Source organism: Cetorhinus maximus, chromosome 2, assembly GCF_964194155.1.
Source record: "Cetorhinus maximus chromosome 2, sCetMax3.hap1.1, whole genome shotgun sequence".
NCBI classification, from domain to species: Eukaryota; Metazoa; Chordata; class Chondrichthyes; order Lamniformes; family Cetorhinidae; genus Cetorhinus; species Cetorhinus maximus.
This window is the reverse complement of record NC_135880.1, coordinates 156,696,769-156,713,331: the sequence shown is the minus strand read 5'-3', so window position 1 is coordinate 156,713,331 and position 16,563 is coordinate 156,696,769. Positions and strand designations below refer to the sequence as shown.

Here is a 16,563-nt window from a genome sequence, read left to right as displayed (position 1 = left end):
CAAGATGTGTGCACTGAATTCAGAAGTAATAAGTCCACCAAGACCTTTAGAGATTTTAAAAATTAAAATACAATATTTATTAACAATATAAAAGATATCAAGCACATACATAAGACTAGTTATTTACTAATATAGCTGCTAAAATTCCCAATTAACCTGACCCCCAGTTACATCCACCTTAAGACAACAGTCCAAAATAGAATTTAGATTTAAAACAGAACCAGCAAGTCAACACAATACCCACACGACAGTAGAATTCCAAATGGCTTTTCCCCAACTTCACTTTCATTATATAGCAGACTTATGCACAAATGGCCGGAGGCTTCATTAAGATTATTTCACATACTCCTGTTAGATCTTACTTGATCTTCTCCCACGGAGCCTTTTATTCTCCTTTATATATGTTTCTCTATTTTTAATATGTGAACTCTATTATTCCATATGTCTTTGAAACTGTATCTTCCTCATAACATAAAAATTTTCATGTTGTCAATATAATATTGTCAGTAACCTTTGGGAAAAATAACCGCACTCCTTAGCCTTGTTTATCTGGCTAGTTGTAAACAGATTAAGATCCCTTTGGAATCCAACAATCCCTTTATTTATCTAAGAATGCAAATTCCCTTCACACCTTACATGCTAAGCCAGCTTCCATGTTTACTCATTAGCATGTCAAGCACAATTCTATACCTAGCTTCTTTTGATAATTTCAAGCTTGCAGTCTACTTGACTACAACTGTAATTAAATCACAAAGAAATCACACTCAACTATACTTACCTCCATAAACCTACTTCACAATAAACTAGAAAATTATTGCAAAAATTATTATACTTTCGTCACAAAGTTTACAAATAGATTGGGGTCAACATGAAACACGCTTCTGCTGAGTACAAGTAATTTCAGTTATCTTGATTTTCTCTTTCCTACAACAGGTTAACGCGTGCATTTTATATGACAGGGCATCTTTTACATTCCTAAAGAGTTTTATTTTGTGATATGGAAAAAGAGCAGCACATACCCAAAATCTGAACCTGTATTTTCCATTTACGGATGTGGACAGATGTGCTCTCTATTTCCAGCATTCTCCTTCTTAGCCGCTGTCTTGTGACCTCAGCTAGAAGTGCATGTGTAGAGTCAGAAGAGAACAACTTTATGTTCAACTATGATAGTTGTATGGTGGAAACCACAATAGATAGGCCTGAATTTTCACGGAGATTGAAGAGCTCCGCACCCTAGCCAAAATGGCGACGGATCCCCGAATCCCAAGTCCAGCCCCAGTATCTAGCACCTACCATTTTCACCAGGGGGTTGGGGGGCGGGGGATGTACATCACAGATCAACGTTTCACAGAGACAGCAGCACATTTAAAAGCACAACAGCCTTTATTCAAAAGTTACTTTTATCACCAAGGTCACAATTCTTGTGATTTATTAATTTTGAGGGAAAGCGCTAAACCTGCCATAGTTCTTTGGAGAGGTCAGGTACTCTTTTGGAAAGGTCAGGTACTCCATTGGGATTGTTAAGAGTAGACATGAGTGTGCGCAATAAGTGGGTAAAGTCTGTTAAGCTATCGTCATTTAAATACCCTGCTCTTTAAATTTTGAAAAAAAACCTGCAGTTGAAATAAAAGTCAGTGCTTGCAATTTCAATGGCTGTTTGTTGACCTAAGTGCTATCATTATAGTATTACCACTACATGACAGCTTCCACAATCTATCACTATCACAGTGAGGGGCTTGTAAGTTCACAGTTTGATTAACAACTCCAAGTGGTTATAAAGGATTTAGCTGTCTTTAATGTGGTGCTATGAGTACAAATGTAAGTTTTTATAAGAGATTAAGTACTTGAAGAGAGTTAAATGTACTGAATGGGCTTTTATCAATTAGTGTTTTTTTAATATAGTAAAGTCTGTAACAGATACTTGGAACTTTATTGTACTTAATCTCAGCATGGCTCCTAGATGTGCTCACGGTGGATACTGAGTTGGCATGAAGGGTGTAAGGGCAAAGAACGGTGGGTGGGAGAGGGCATAAGTTGGGATGGGGCTATATAGAGCCATGGGGTTGGATTAAGGGACATAGGTTGGCATGGGGTGTACTACAGCAGAATAGTTAAATCATGCCTGAATAGCAGAGAATGTTGGAGGTCAAGTGGGGCCTAGTGTGGAAATGGTCACCCTATCAGCAATTATATTTTCCCATAGGGTACTGAAATTCTGCTGCCCCCAGAAAAATGGAAGCCTTGGTGAGAGACACTGGCATGGGGGAGGCAAGTTGGAGGCATGAAGTGGCATGAGTTGGCATGGATGGGGCATGGAATGTGTGTGGGCGGCTGAGGGGGTATAAGGGGAGGCGGCTAGAGGGGCTTAAATTTTTCTATTATAATTCCAGACCATCGAGGCACTTTTAAATGGCTTCACCGCACTTGGCAGGCCCTGTGGCTCCATCAGCACTATTTTCGGGTTGCAACGGGCCCGGTTCCAGTTAACAGCCCCACCCTTTGCTCCCGGCCCCAGAAACGAAAATCCAGTCATTGGGGAAGCATATCCCGGGTCAGGTTTGAGGAGTCTGGAGTTCCAACTCGGGAGTGATTATTTGGGCCTTTGTGTCCAGACCCACAATGAATACTAGATTACCTAGGTTAGATGCAGTCTAACATAGATAGCACTTGTTTCTTTGAAACAAAGTTAATTCTTTGCATAAAGATCGTCCCACAGGGAAATGATCTGAATCCATTTCCCTATTCATTTAACTGCAGTAAAGTAGTTCAAAAATAGAAGGCAAGAATCTGATATTCTACAGCTTCTGGCAAGCACTACAGTACAAATTGCTTAGTTCTGAACTGTCAAATGGAAAGGAAACTTTATGATTGCGCATGCGCTGCTTTAGGTCACCGACATATTAAATGGCATCTGTTACTTAGCGATCACCAGAAGTAGGATCAGTTGTTATGTTGTGTGCCCAGCAATGATAATATAAAACACATACTGCTACTAATTTTTTTTTAACTTTACTCCTAAATAACTACTCTTAAATTTGGACTGATGACCAAAAGCTGGCTGAAGGGGTAGATTTAAAGGAACATTTAAAGGAGGATAGAGAAAATCCAGGAAATGCAAGAAAACAAACAAGAATTGTATTCATATGGTACCTTTTATATCACCAGATATCCCAAAGCCAATGAAGTACTTTTAATAGTATAGTCGCTGCTGTAATGTCGGAAACGTGGCAGCCAATCTTGTATATATGAAACTCCTACAAACTACAATGTGACAATGACCTGATAATCTACTTTTTTGTCATGTGGATTGAGGGATAAATATTTGCCATTGGGTATAAACCCCTTGCTCTTCAAAATACCGCATGGGATTTTTTTACATCAACCTGAGAGGGCAAATGGGTCTCAATTTTAACATCTGATCAGAAGGACAGTGCAGCACTCCCTAAGCGCCGCGCTAGACTGTCAGCCTAGATTTTTGTGCTCAAGTCCTGGAGTGGGACTTGAACCCACAATGAGAGGCAAGAACTGGAGGAGTGCAGAGGTTTCTGAGGGTTGTAGGCTAGGAGGAAGTCACAGAGACAGGCAAGGGCAAAGCCAGGGAGGGGTTTGAAAAAAATAATTTGAATTTTCAATTCAAGGCTGATGTAGTTCATTAGGCCACTGTGAGCACAGGGGTGGTGGGTGAATAGGATTTGGTGCAAGTTGAGTTACAGGCATCAGAGTTATGGATGAACATGTTTATTGAAATTGCAAAGTAGGAAAATTCCCAGGAGAACATTGGGATAGCTGAGTCTAGAAATAACAAAAACATGCATGGAGGGTTTCAACAACAGCTTCGTCTATGGCACGGGTGGAGATGGGCAATGTTGCAAGTTGGTAGCTGGCAATTTTGGTGATGGAGAGGATATGGGGTCAGAAAGTCAGCTCAGAATCAAAAAGGACATGCAAGGTCATGAACGGATCGCTTCAGCCTTGGACAGTGGCTATGGAGATGGTCGATTTGGAGGTTCGGAAAGGGAGTTTATGACAAGGATTGAAGACAATGACTTCAATGTTCAACCAGAGGGAATTTCTGCTCATCCAATACTAGCTGTTGGCAATGCAGCAGAAAATACGAATCATGTAATATTTCCTTTCAAAGAAAGGAAAATGAAATGCTACTTAAGTATTGGAGGAAAAGTGAGATGGTGGCTGAAACTTTGGCACCATGATTCCCCCAGTCAAGTACAAAATATACAATGTTGGCAAAAAATGAGATGGTGCATTAGGATTCCATTATCTTCATGCGAAAGTATGCAGGGTTATTCACCAAAAATTACAGCTCATTAATCTCTATGGAAAATCAAGTGCTGATAAATATTTGAGGCAAAAATTACACTCACAGGGACCTATAAGTTGGCAAAAAATGGGATGGCGTGTTAGGATTCCATTTTCTTCATGTTAAAGTTTGCAGTGTCACTAACCAAAAGCGACAGCTCATTAATTTGCCTGAAGGCTGCCAGGAGTTGGGGAGGAGCCTAACGGAGCTGTTGACGAGAGATTGGAAAATTTGACATAAGTGACGGCCTCGGCATCCAGGCAGGATGCTAAAGCTGGTGGGCACTCTGCCCTGCGATTCTCAGATGACTGCCTGTGCACTCTAATGGAGTCAGTGAGTGCCCGGCGTGAAATACTCATGCGTGGAATGGCATAAGAGGCCACCCCCCACCACCCCCAGATGAAGGAGGCCTGGACGGAGATGACTACCCAGGTGAATGGACATAACGTGGTGCACTGCACATGAATCCAGTGCCAGAAATGGTTCAATGATCTTCAGCGCTCCACACGGGTGAGTACCAACTTAGCATGGAACTCAGTATAGATGTCTTGGAGAGTGGCTGTAGGTTGTGGCACTCAGGGGTGTGAGATGCATAGTGCCAAATGGCACATTTCGCTGTGTTTGCTAAAGGTGAGGAATGTCAATCTGATGGGCACCTCAAGCTGGCTCTCCAGGAGGGCGGAGGGGGCGGTTGGGTCGCAAGGCAGGAATAGTGTTGCAGGTAGAGGATGGACGAATGAATACACTTGCTTACATTCAGAAGAGAAGCCATAACACACTGGAGCGCACACAAACAGATGGTGGGATGTCCAACATCCAGGTCCTGTCCAGGTTTGAGATGGACGCCCTGGACATGGAATGCGAGCGAGGAGCAAGGCCCTCAGGTCTCAGAGAGGCAGGGGTTGTTAAGAGTGCAGTAGGCAGATGAGAGACTGGGGAAGTGTGCAAGAAGGGCAGGATTGTGGCATTTCCAATGAGATTTTCAAATCCAGAGTACCCATTACTTGGCCACTCACAGTGCCACAGTGAGGCATGTGTCTGCTTTGGCAAGGAAACGTCATACTTGCACAGACATTAGTGGTGATGTTCTTAACTGATGTATTCTGTTTCTCCCTCAGAGGCGCCATCCTCATGGCATGCAGCTGACCCGGAGGACCCACACAAGACACCCGAAGAGGAACTGCTGAGCGATGCACCTGCATCACATCCACTCTCTGTACCAAGCACCACCGCAGATACACGCACACTGTTGGGCTATGGAGCGTCGGCTCTGTTTGGAGTGCACTGAGGTGAGGGCACATCACACTCGCATAGCAGCTGTCGGAGGCAGAGAATGCCCAGGATGCTGGCAGTCAGAGGACTGCTGGAGACCAGGACCATGCTGAGTCTGAGGCAGATGATGGGTGTCCATCAGACGGCAGATGCTGGGTGTCCAGCAGGATGCACAGGAAGATTTGGCAGAGATCCCTGAGGGTCTGCATGCCATAGTATATGTCATGGAGGAGTCCATGCGGAGCTTGAGCACTGTGTTGACCCTAAGCACCAAATGCATAGCCTCCTCCATTGAGAGAGTGGTGATTCTCATGGAGAGGCAGCTTCAGAAACAGAAACATGGCCTCCTGGGGTCACTTTCGGACCTGCAAGCCCACTCACCAGCTCTGACCTCAGAAGGTCACTGTGAGTATGAGAAATGGATGAGGCACCTAGTCTCTCTGCTAGGTGCCTGTCCATCAATGGCAAGCAGGGAGGTCCAGACCGACCTCATGCTGGTGGACGAGCTGCCTGTCGTCTCTGTGGGCTCCTCTTACGGTGCTCCTCCACCCATCTGCCACTGATGATGGCATCTTCTGAGGCCGCAACGACTGAGGAATGCGATCCTCCCAAGTGGAGCCTGCTCAGGCCCCACCAGCCAGAGGATGACCACTAAGGTCATCAGGGCCGATACAACAGCAAAGTCAGCAACCTGCTTCCAATGCCACTGCCAGCAAGAGTAAAGCGCTGAGACGTAGCACTCACAAGCATAAGTTTAAGGCATTGTGAGCACAGGATGGGGTTTTCACGGGGGACACGCGTGCATTTCATCGCTGCTATTTATTGTTATTGTGTGACTTTGGCAACCATATTAATGTTTTGTTCCTTGTTTGAAACTTTGGTAAAGATATAAAGCAAGATTTTGTTTCAATGCCCTCAGCATCCCTCATGTTTTCCATAGTTGCAGGCCTCATCAGTGCCTTATGACATATGGCAGGGACAGCAAACTTTATTACAGAGGTTGTGAGGCGTCATTGGGGTCATGACATTGCCTTCTCAGAAATGTGTGTGATGGAGGCAGTGCCTTTGCACTGAGATGGAAGCCAAGCCTTGGCAGCCTAGCTGAAGGAACATTGAATCAAGGCCTCCCTGGTGTCCCTGCCTCCCTGAACGTTCATCAAGTCTGCCTCCTCGTCCTCACCCTGTGCCTACCTGGACTCCTCATCTTTTGCATCTGCAGTCTTCCTCTGAGGCGTGTGGAGCTGCCTCGGTATTCTCATCCTCGAGTGGGTCCCCCCTTGCCAGTGCCAGATTGTGCAGAACAAAGCAGACCATGATGAAAGGTGACACATGCTCTGGAGAATATTGCAGGGAACCCCTGGAATTGTCCAGGCATCGGAACCTCATCTTCAGTAACTCTATTGTCCTCTCAACCACTGCCCTTGTGGAGGCATGACTCCAACTATATCTCTCTTCTGCCTCTGTCCTAGGGTGACGGAGTGGCACCATGAGCCACCTTTTGAACGGATATCCTTTGTCACCCAGCAACCAACCATCCAGCCAAGCTGGAGCCATGAACAGCCTTTGCACCTGGGAGTGTCGCAGTGTGTATGCATCATGGGCTGCCAGGATACCTTATACAGATTTGCAATCTGGGTCTTATGGTCGCATACTATCTGCACGTTCATGGAATGGTAACCCTTCCGATTCATAGATGGCACCTGGCTGACCCGCTGGTGCCTGGATGGCCACAAGTGCAGTCTATGGCACCCTGGATGCGGGGGAAACCCAGCAATAGCTGCAAAGCCTCTGGCTCACTCAGCCTGGCTAGCTTGGTCTGTCTGGTAATGAATGAATGTGAGGACCCATCTGAACAGAGTGTCAGTTACGAGTTTGACATAGCTATGGACAGCTGACACTCCACACAGATCCTCCACTAACTCCTGGAAAGAACTGGATGCATAAACATTGAGGGATACTGTGATCTTCAGAGCCACTGGCATTGGGTGCCCACCACACAGTTGGAGGTGATCTCCGGCCCAATCATATGGTATAATGATGTCACGGTGTCCTTTGAGAGACAGAGTCCCTGCGCTACTAGACCTCAGACATGTTGAGGTAGCTGGATTGCTGCCTGTGCAGCAGGATAGTGGCGTCTGCTGCACTCCCGTCACCTTGCTGTCCCTGCACCCACCCACCCACCTCCCCCGTGCCTACGCCTCTCCCACAGGTGATCAGGCCTGTGATGCTGCCTGTGGACACCTGGCCTCCTCTCTCTTCTGCCCCTCTCTTCCTCAGAGGAGGAGGTGACCCCAGCAGAGTACTCAAACCTCATCAGCTGAGATGCAGATGGCAATGCCCCGTGCACTGAAGGCTCCACTGGGCAGAAATGCTCCAACAGAGTTGCCAAAACAAAAGGATCCTCAGAACAAGGCTAACAAAACAAATATTTCAGAAGAAACCAGAGGAAAAGGTCTGAAATCTCAGAAATAAAGCAACAGCAAACTCTCACCTGTAAATTGAACACATAACTCACACAGCCAATGTTCCTGCCCCCCTTGGACGAATAAAGTGAAAAAGCAGGATGGCCACCTGCCCGTGTGCAAACAGAAAATTGCAGGGCAACGTAAAATTCAAATCAATTGCCCTTTTAATTGCCTCAAGTGGCTAATTAGATGTCAGCAGGCGTGCTGCCGACTCCTGTGCATGCCCGCCGACTATACTATCGCACGTGTACCATGATGTCAGGATGCGCACCCGACGTCATCATGCGCAATTTAACATCCTTCCAGGTCAGCCGTGTGCCCAAAACTGACATTAAATTCTGGCCACTGTGTCTATTTGGTTAATTTGTTAGTGGATAAAATGAGAGAACACTTTAATTTAAACTAGGAAATCATAATGTGGAGAAAACCAAGCCAAGTCCTATAAACTCCTGGGGTCAGGACATTGCTGGCCTTAGCTCATCAGCATAATTCAGGACACTGCTGGCCTTTGGCTCATCAGCATAACCTGGCTGATTTTTTTTTTAAATTGATGACAAAAATGTATACCCAGGCTGGACTAGAAGTAGGTGGGTGAGGGGAAAAATAAGTTTTGAGTAAAACAACTTCCTTCAGCATTACAAAACAAAAACAAAATTACCTGGAAAAACTCAGCAAGTCTGGCAGCATCGGCGGAGAAGAAATCAGTCAACGTTTCGAGCCTCCATGGCCCTTCGGCAGAACTGCAGCATAGTTTCAACAAGGGAGAAATATAAATTGGTTTAAGGTGGGTGAGGGGCGGGGGGGAAGAGACACATTGAGGGTGTGGTGTGAGCAGATAATAATCAAAAGATGTCACAGACAAAAGGGTCAAAGAGGTGTTGAAGGTGGTGCTCTAAAGACCACCACCTTCAACACCTCTTTGACCCTTTTGTCTGTGACATCTTTTGATTATTATCTGCTCACACCACACCCTCAATGTGTCTCTTCCCCCCCGCCCCCCACCCACCTTAAACCAATTTATATTTCTCCCTTGTTGAAACTATGCTGCAGTTCTGCCGAAGGGCCATGGAGGCTCGAAACGTTGACTGATTTCTTCTCCGCCGATGCTGCCAGACTTGCTGAGTTTTTCCAGGTAATTCTGTTTTTGTTTTGTTTTGGATTTCCAGCATCCGCAGTAGCTTTTAGCTTTTTGTTTTTATCCTTCAGCATTAGCTCGTTTCATTTCCATTCTAGCGAAGTAACCATTAACATCAGCACACTCTTAGTAGCTATTGCCCTGCTAATTCAGCATTGAGAGATTTAATTAGAAACATACCTTTCAAATCCTTACTCCAACCCATGCTTCCAGTGCAATTTAAAATTAGCCCAGCTGCATAGCTACGCTACATAAGGAGAAAATTTAAAATAAGCAGCACAAGTCAGGATGGAGTTGGAAGGGACAGCTATCATTGGAAGATTGATACAATAACTGAAATAGTTGAAGACTCCAAATGACAAAGATAAGAAAGTCCGTGAGTTTATGCTACAGGATATTGATATCTGATACTACTTCAAGCTTTTTGGGTGGAGTTGGGTGAGAGGAAGGTCAGAGATGATAAGCATGCTGGTGAGAGGACATAATTTAATGTGAACAATGTAACAGAAGCGTTAGTGATTTGGAATTGTAAGTTTATGATATCACATGACTGGCACCAAAGTATCAGACATTTTAAAGGCAGGATATTGCTGCTAAAGCTCCATTCAGTGTCATAGGAAAAAAGGAATTGACATTGCTCAGGGGTAATAAAATCTACCCACTTTCTGCCCTCCTTATGTTCAATAAAGATATGCGTAGGCAAAATAATGGAATGGAAGAGCATGCCCTTTCCTTTTGACACACAGAAAAGTAACTTCAAGCATTAAATCATTTCCTGACACATGAAAGTACCAAATGCAGGATTTTGTGTTTTCAAGGATATGTCTGCAAAAGCTTATGCACTGTTTGAATTCATTCTCAGAATTTTGCAGTGCTACCATGGCCAACATTATTGTCCAGCTTCATAGTCACCTGTACTGTCAGTTTTATTTTTAATTTCTGGATTTTTAAAAAACCAAGTTTAAATTTTCATGGTGGAATTTGAAATTACATCCTCTGGATTAGTAATTCAACATAACCACTACATTATAGTACTCAAAATTATCTGTTTCATAAAATGGTTAAGCTTTTAAAGGAAAGGTATTCATTGGATTTGCAGTTGAACATTGCCAGTGTCATTCCAAATACTCCCAGTAGGGACTAATGCTAAACTTCCTTTGATGTCAGATAAACTATGGCCAGACCATATTTTAGAGACTTCCTAAGTTGGGGACGCACTGAGTTTCGGCAACCTTGAAAGTCAGTGACACCTAGGAAATGGTTGGCAGAGATAGTTTATTTTCATATTTCCAGGATCTAGAGTATTTTGATTTATACACCTGATGACAGTGGGAAGTAGCTTAGACAGGGCACAAGATGGCTTGAACCCCCAAAGAGGATGCAATTAAAATAGTTTTTTTTAAATCAATGCCCTTTATGGGAATCAAGAAATCACTGATTAATCTGGGGAAATCTACCAGGTCATCTGTGCAGAATCCCAGTAGATGCATGGCAGGGCATATTTCAAAATACTCCAAATGGCAAAGTTTTGGGGTCCTGAGCCTTTGTAGCTATGAAGCAGACAAACATATTACCCTCATCTGACTCAACGATACACTATCTTTTAAATCTGTATTGAATAATCTGATTTTGAATGTGAAGTAATTTAGCTGGAACTGTAAGATTGAAACTACATGTATCTGGATAAAGCTCACAAGTGAAACAAACATGATTAAAGCATGCCGTGTTTATTAATAAGACATAATTTATCATTGTATTGACTTTCATGATCTACATGCTCACAGCAGTTTTTTAAAACACACTAATACTCACACATAAAAAGGGGATTGCTCATCACCAGGTGCACAAGGAGATCTAGAATGTGAAAAGCATATGACGCAGCATCTTTTACACTAGAGCCACATACCTTGCGCTAATTTCATGAAAGATGCACACACATTAAATAAAGTCTAGATATGAACTAATAATACATACATGAAAATAATGGCGTGCTTTGTCTGCACTTAAAATTTACTTAGTCTGGTTAATGCCATACATACTAAAAACAAATCCATTTCATTTCATAGTTTTATATAGAGAATCATAGAGGACAGGATACGTCCATTTTGTCAATGTGCTTGTGCTGTAAATAGCTATCCAATTAGCACCATTCCCCTCCTTTATCTCCCAGTCCTGCAATTCTTTTCCTTTTTAAGTATGTATCCTTTTCCCTTTTGAAAGTTACAGGTTAGGTGTCTCAAATCCGGCTATCCAAAAACCGGAGTTTTCCGAAAACTGGACATTTTTTTAAGCTGAAAATGGCATATTAAATATTCTTATTAAATTAGTAAAATAACCATTTTAAAATTACCAGCTTGTGTGGCAAGGTGCTGCATTGGCACGGTGGCACTCAGGACTGGTGATTGGCTTTGCGCGCCGGTTTTTCCCGTGCTCCAAGTGGCCTGAGCGACTCTTGACCCAATCGGCTCAACCTGACCCAGCCTGAACCACCCGACCTGACCCAGCCCGAAAACCGGCAAGATTCGGAATCTGGCACAGACTGAGTCCCAAGGTTGCCAGTTTTGGAAAACTATACCTGTATTATTGCATCTGCTTCCACCACCCCTTCAGGCAATGCATTACAGATCATAATTTACTGAGCAAAATAAAAATTCCCCCAATCTATCTCCAGCTTTTTTGCTAGCCTTATCACCTCCTGTTTTCACCCGTTAGTCTGTTTTTCTGTTAACGATATATTTCAAAAACTAATGGGCGGATTTCAACGAAACTTGGTGTACAGACAGTCTATGTCCCAAGGAAGAACTGGACAGTTTTTAGTGAAGATGCGGATCCAGGTCCAGATCCTAGAATTTTTTATAGGAACAATTCACATTGGGAATTGGAGGAATTGACTTTTTCTTTGTTGTGGATTGTTTGGTTTAGAATATTGTTGATTGTGGATTGTCTCAACTGTTGTGGTGGAATTTGTCAGTTGTCAAAATGTGAGCAGAGTTTTCAGAGCAGGCTCCTCTATGTGGATTGGCATGAAGCGTCCTCAGTGAGATGGAAGCTCATAATGAAAATATTTAATTTTTCAGGTTTGTAATTGGAGACCATCAACCAGGCAGGGAAAAGCCTCAAGGAAGAGCTGCATAATTGTAATAATGTTGAGTTAACACAGCGTGGCAGAGGTATGCACTCTATTGAGTGCCTTCTTCACTTGTTAAATCTGTGTCTTCTAGTTACTGACCCTCCAGCAAGTGGAATCAATTGCCCCATGTAAAAGAGTTATCCCTTTTCGCTGTTCTAAGAACAGTAGTAGGCCATTCAGTCCCTCAAATTTGCTCCACATTTCAATTAGATTGTGCCTAATCTGAATTTAACTCCATCCTCAACCCTCAATATCTGTGCCTGGCAAAAAATACAAGTTACCAGAACCCTTTCTTGCAAAAAATCAGAAGCTGTTTTTTGCTTCTCCCAGTAACTCCTTCTATTCCTCGGGGACCAAATTCACTACGGAAAAAAAAATCATGGGTACACTCATTCTTAGTGCCGTGATTGTAGCTCCTTGTTGTGAGAAACATGAGATGCAACCTCATTTAGAAATAACATCGCACCGAATGGAGGTTACACTACATATACACATGAGGTTTCAGTCACTGGATAAGTGAATATGAGATGAAATATAATGAAAGTAGAAAAAAATCCACTGACATTATGTAAATGTTTAAAATATTAATTATTTCAAAGATGCAATAAACTAACAAAGGGTGAATTGACTTCCAATCCATTGGCAAGAATTGTGTTTTCAAAAATGAAGATATGAAGATGATTGTTGCATTTGCACAAGTACTATTAGTTGACTTTTTCTCAGTTCAAAACCTTGTGAATCCAATTTGTGCCAAATGAGGGGAGAGAAAAATCATAATGTTCTTCTGGGGACATCCATTGAGAACAAGTAAATAAAAGAGTTGTACATTGAAAAGTAACAAAATCTACTGTGGTAATAACATTTCAAACATTCCAACTAAAAGTAAGGAATTCCAGATATTCACTTCTCAATATTTTTAGTTGAGGCTTAAAATTTTCTTTGATCAACAGCCTAAAATTCCTTCTCATTTTTCCAAGTAAAATAGTTAAGGATATAAATCGTTCAACATGAAGGCACAATTAGTTTGCCAAGTTATCCTTGGATCAGGGTTTTTTGTATAGAAGAAACTGTTAAATCAGAGCTTTTATTGCTTTGATTAAGAATGTGTTTGCCTTGATGTGGCTATAATACAAAAGTCAGGGTGACCCAGGCAGCAAGTTGAACATTTGGCAGGGAGCACCTGACTCTGGAGATGGAATCCTAGGAATAAAATTAAAAATCTATGGAGCAAAGCACATAGTCATAGTCAAAGATCACTGGTTAGAAGAAGCACATACAAATACCCAGAATTCAAGCCTTAGTGGTTTAACATTTCAGTTTCTCCAATTGTATCAAATTTTCTTTGAAATATATCTAAATGGACCACAAGGTTCCATTTTGCTTTCCAAATGTTTTTCAATATAAATTATTGTTAGAATTATTATTACTTTCCATGCAATCTTCAAAACTATTGAAACAAACTACTTTACTTTAATCTATGGCCCAGAGTTTGCAGTAATAATGATAGTGAAACTGTCCCATGTTCGTCGTCATTACTCCACTGACACTGACTTCAGCTTCTGGAGTGCCTATACATGTAAAGTTAAAGGTAGAAACCTGGAAGTTGCTGTCAGTGATTCTAGGCTTCCCATAGGATGTGTTGTTAAAGTTCCCCAGATTGCAATCAAGTAGAAGTCAATGATCTGGCAGAAATATACACTTTTATGCTGTAAGTTTTGCTGTAAAAACCCTTGAAATGAGGTGTAATTGGGGTTTTAAGTTCATTATTACTGCTGAAGAGTGTCACTGGCGCTGAAAAATTAATTTAATATTTGTGGAATGTCAAAATTTTCCATTAGAATAAAAAACATTTTTTTAAAAAATGTTATTTATATTCCAGCATCTACCTTAATCCCAAATATATGCCCCATTTATTTCACACTCTGAAACTTTACTTAATAGTTAATAACCCGGTGCATTTTACTTTCTAGTTTGCGGTCTTTGAGAATAATTCAACATGATTGGCTGCTTACTCTACTTGAATACATGACTGTGGACCCTTGGTAAATGGTAAATCCACATCATAGAGATTACTAAATTTTTTTTGGGCAACTTTTAAGCATAGTCAAAGCAGCCTAAATACTGGTTTTAACATTAAGTATCTGGTCCCAACTCCTTGATATCCCTTGTCCTGGAGGGATTTAAATGTTCATAGCTTTTTACTTAATCACATGTCTATCGCCAATCACACTACTAATTGTCTGAACTTTCATTTTTTGTCACTTACATTATGTCCGGTCCAATTAGAGAATGTCTTCGAAGCATCGCACGGGACTGTGCATTGTTGAGATCTGTAGTTGGCTCCCCATTGATTGCTAAGATGCAGTCACCTACCCCAATTCGGCCATCACGACTGATGGAACCGCCATTAATAATATTACGCACCATCATTCCTGAGCCATCCTTACTGGCACTCACAGTCATTCCTACAAAATTAGAAAGGTATTTTAGAGTCATAAAGGTCTACAGAACAGAAAAAGGCCCTTCGGCCCATCGAGTCTGCGCCGGTCAAGCAAGTACCTAACTATTCTAATCCCATTTTCCAGCACTAGGCCCATAGCCTTGTATGCCATGGCATCGCAAGTGCACATCCAAATACTTCTCAAATGTCATGAGAATTTCTGCCTCTACCACCCTTTCAGGCAGTGAGTTCCAGATTCCCACCACCCTCTGAGTGAGAAAATTCTTCCTCACATCCCCTCTAAACCTCCTGCCGCTTACCTTAAATCTATGCGCCCTGGTTATTGATCCCTCTACCAAGGGGAAAAGTTCCTTCCTGTCTACCCTCTCTATGCCCCTCATAATTTTATACACCTCAATCATGCCCCCCTCAGTCTCCTCTGCTCCAAGGAAAATAACCCCAGTCTATCCAATCTCTCCTCATAACTAAAACTCTCCAGCCCAGGCAACATACTGGTAAATCTCCTCTGCACTCTCTCTAGTGCAATCATATCCTTCCTATAATACGGATTCCAGAACATCACGCAATACTCCAGCTGTGGCCTAACCAGTGTTTTATACAGTTCCAGCATAACCTCCCTGCTCTTATATTCTATGCCTCGGCTAATAAAGGCGAGTATCCCATATGCCTTCTTAACCAACTTATCTACCTGTCCCGCTACCTTAAGGGTCCAGTGGCCATGCACACCAAGGTCCCTCTGATCCTCGGTACTTCCCTGGGTCTTACCATTCATCGTGTATTCCCAAGTGCATCACCTCACACTTATCCGGGTTAAATTCCATTTGCCACTGATCAGCTCATCTGACCAGCCCGTCTATATCCTCCTGTAATCTAAGGCTATCCTCCTCATTATTTACCACCCGACCAATTTTAGTGTCTTCAGTGAACTTACTGATGAACCCTCCTACATTCAAGTCTAAATTGTTTATATATACCACAAACAGCAAGGGACCGATCCCTGTGGAACCCCACTGGACACAGGCATCCATTCACAAAAACACCGCTCAACCATCACCCTCTGCTTCCTGCCACTCAGCCAATCCTCGATCCAATTTGCCAAACTGCCTTGGATCCCATGGGCTTTTACCTTTGTTATCAGTCTCCCATGCGAGACCTTATCAAAAACCTTGCTGAAGTCCAAGTAGACTACGTCAAATGCATTGCCCTCATCTACACACCTGGTCAACTCTTCGAAAAATTCAATTAAATTGGTCAGACATGACCTCCCCTTAACGAAACCATGCTGACTGTCCTTGATTAATCCATGCCTCTCCAAGTGTAGATTAATTCTGTCCTTCAGAATTGCTTCCAATAGTTTCCCCACCACTGAGATTAGACTGACTGGCCTGTAGTTCCCTGGTTTATCCCTTCCTCAATAAAGGTACCACATTGGCTGTCCTCCAGTCCTCTGGCACGTCTCCTGTGGCCAGAGAGGTACTGAAAATTATTGCCAGCGCCCCTGCTATCTCCTCCCTTGCCTCACTCAGCAGCCTGGGATACATTTCATCCGGGCCTGGAAATTTATCTACTTTTAAGCCTGCCAGACCACTTAGAATCTCCTCCCTTTCTATGCCAATTTCTTTAATTATAACACAGTCCCTCTGCCTGATTCCCATACCCACATCGTCGCTCTCACTTGTGAACACCGACACAAAGTATTAATTTAGAATCCTACCTACGTCTTCCGGCTCCACGCACAAATTACTACTATTGTCCTTAATGGGCCCTACTCTTTCCCTAGTT

The 16,563-nt window shown here is 42.8% G+C and overlaps 1 protein-coding gene across 16 annotated transcripts in view; it reads right to left on the bottom strand.

Annotated features, from left to right (window-relative positions):
• mpdz (multiple PDZ domain crumbs cell polarity complex component) overlaps positions 1 to 16,563 on the bottom strand; it is a 420,746-nt gene that overhangs the window by 169,298 nt on the left and 234,885 nt on the right. For all 16 annotated transcript variants that reach the window (XM_078570536.1, XM_078570535.1, XM_078570542.1 and 13 more), the window contains 2 exons: positions 14,587 to 14,785; positions 11,003 to 11,044 (listed from right to left, as the gene is read on the bottom strand). In XM_078570536.1, the coding sequence (XP_078426662.1) occupies positions 11,003 to 11,044; positions 14,587 to 14,785 (241 nt within the window). The remainder of the gene's footprint in view (positions 1 to 11,002; positions 11,045 to 14,586; positions 14,786 to 16,563) is intronic.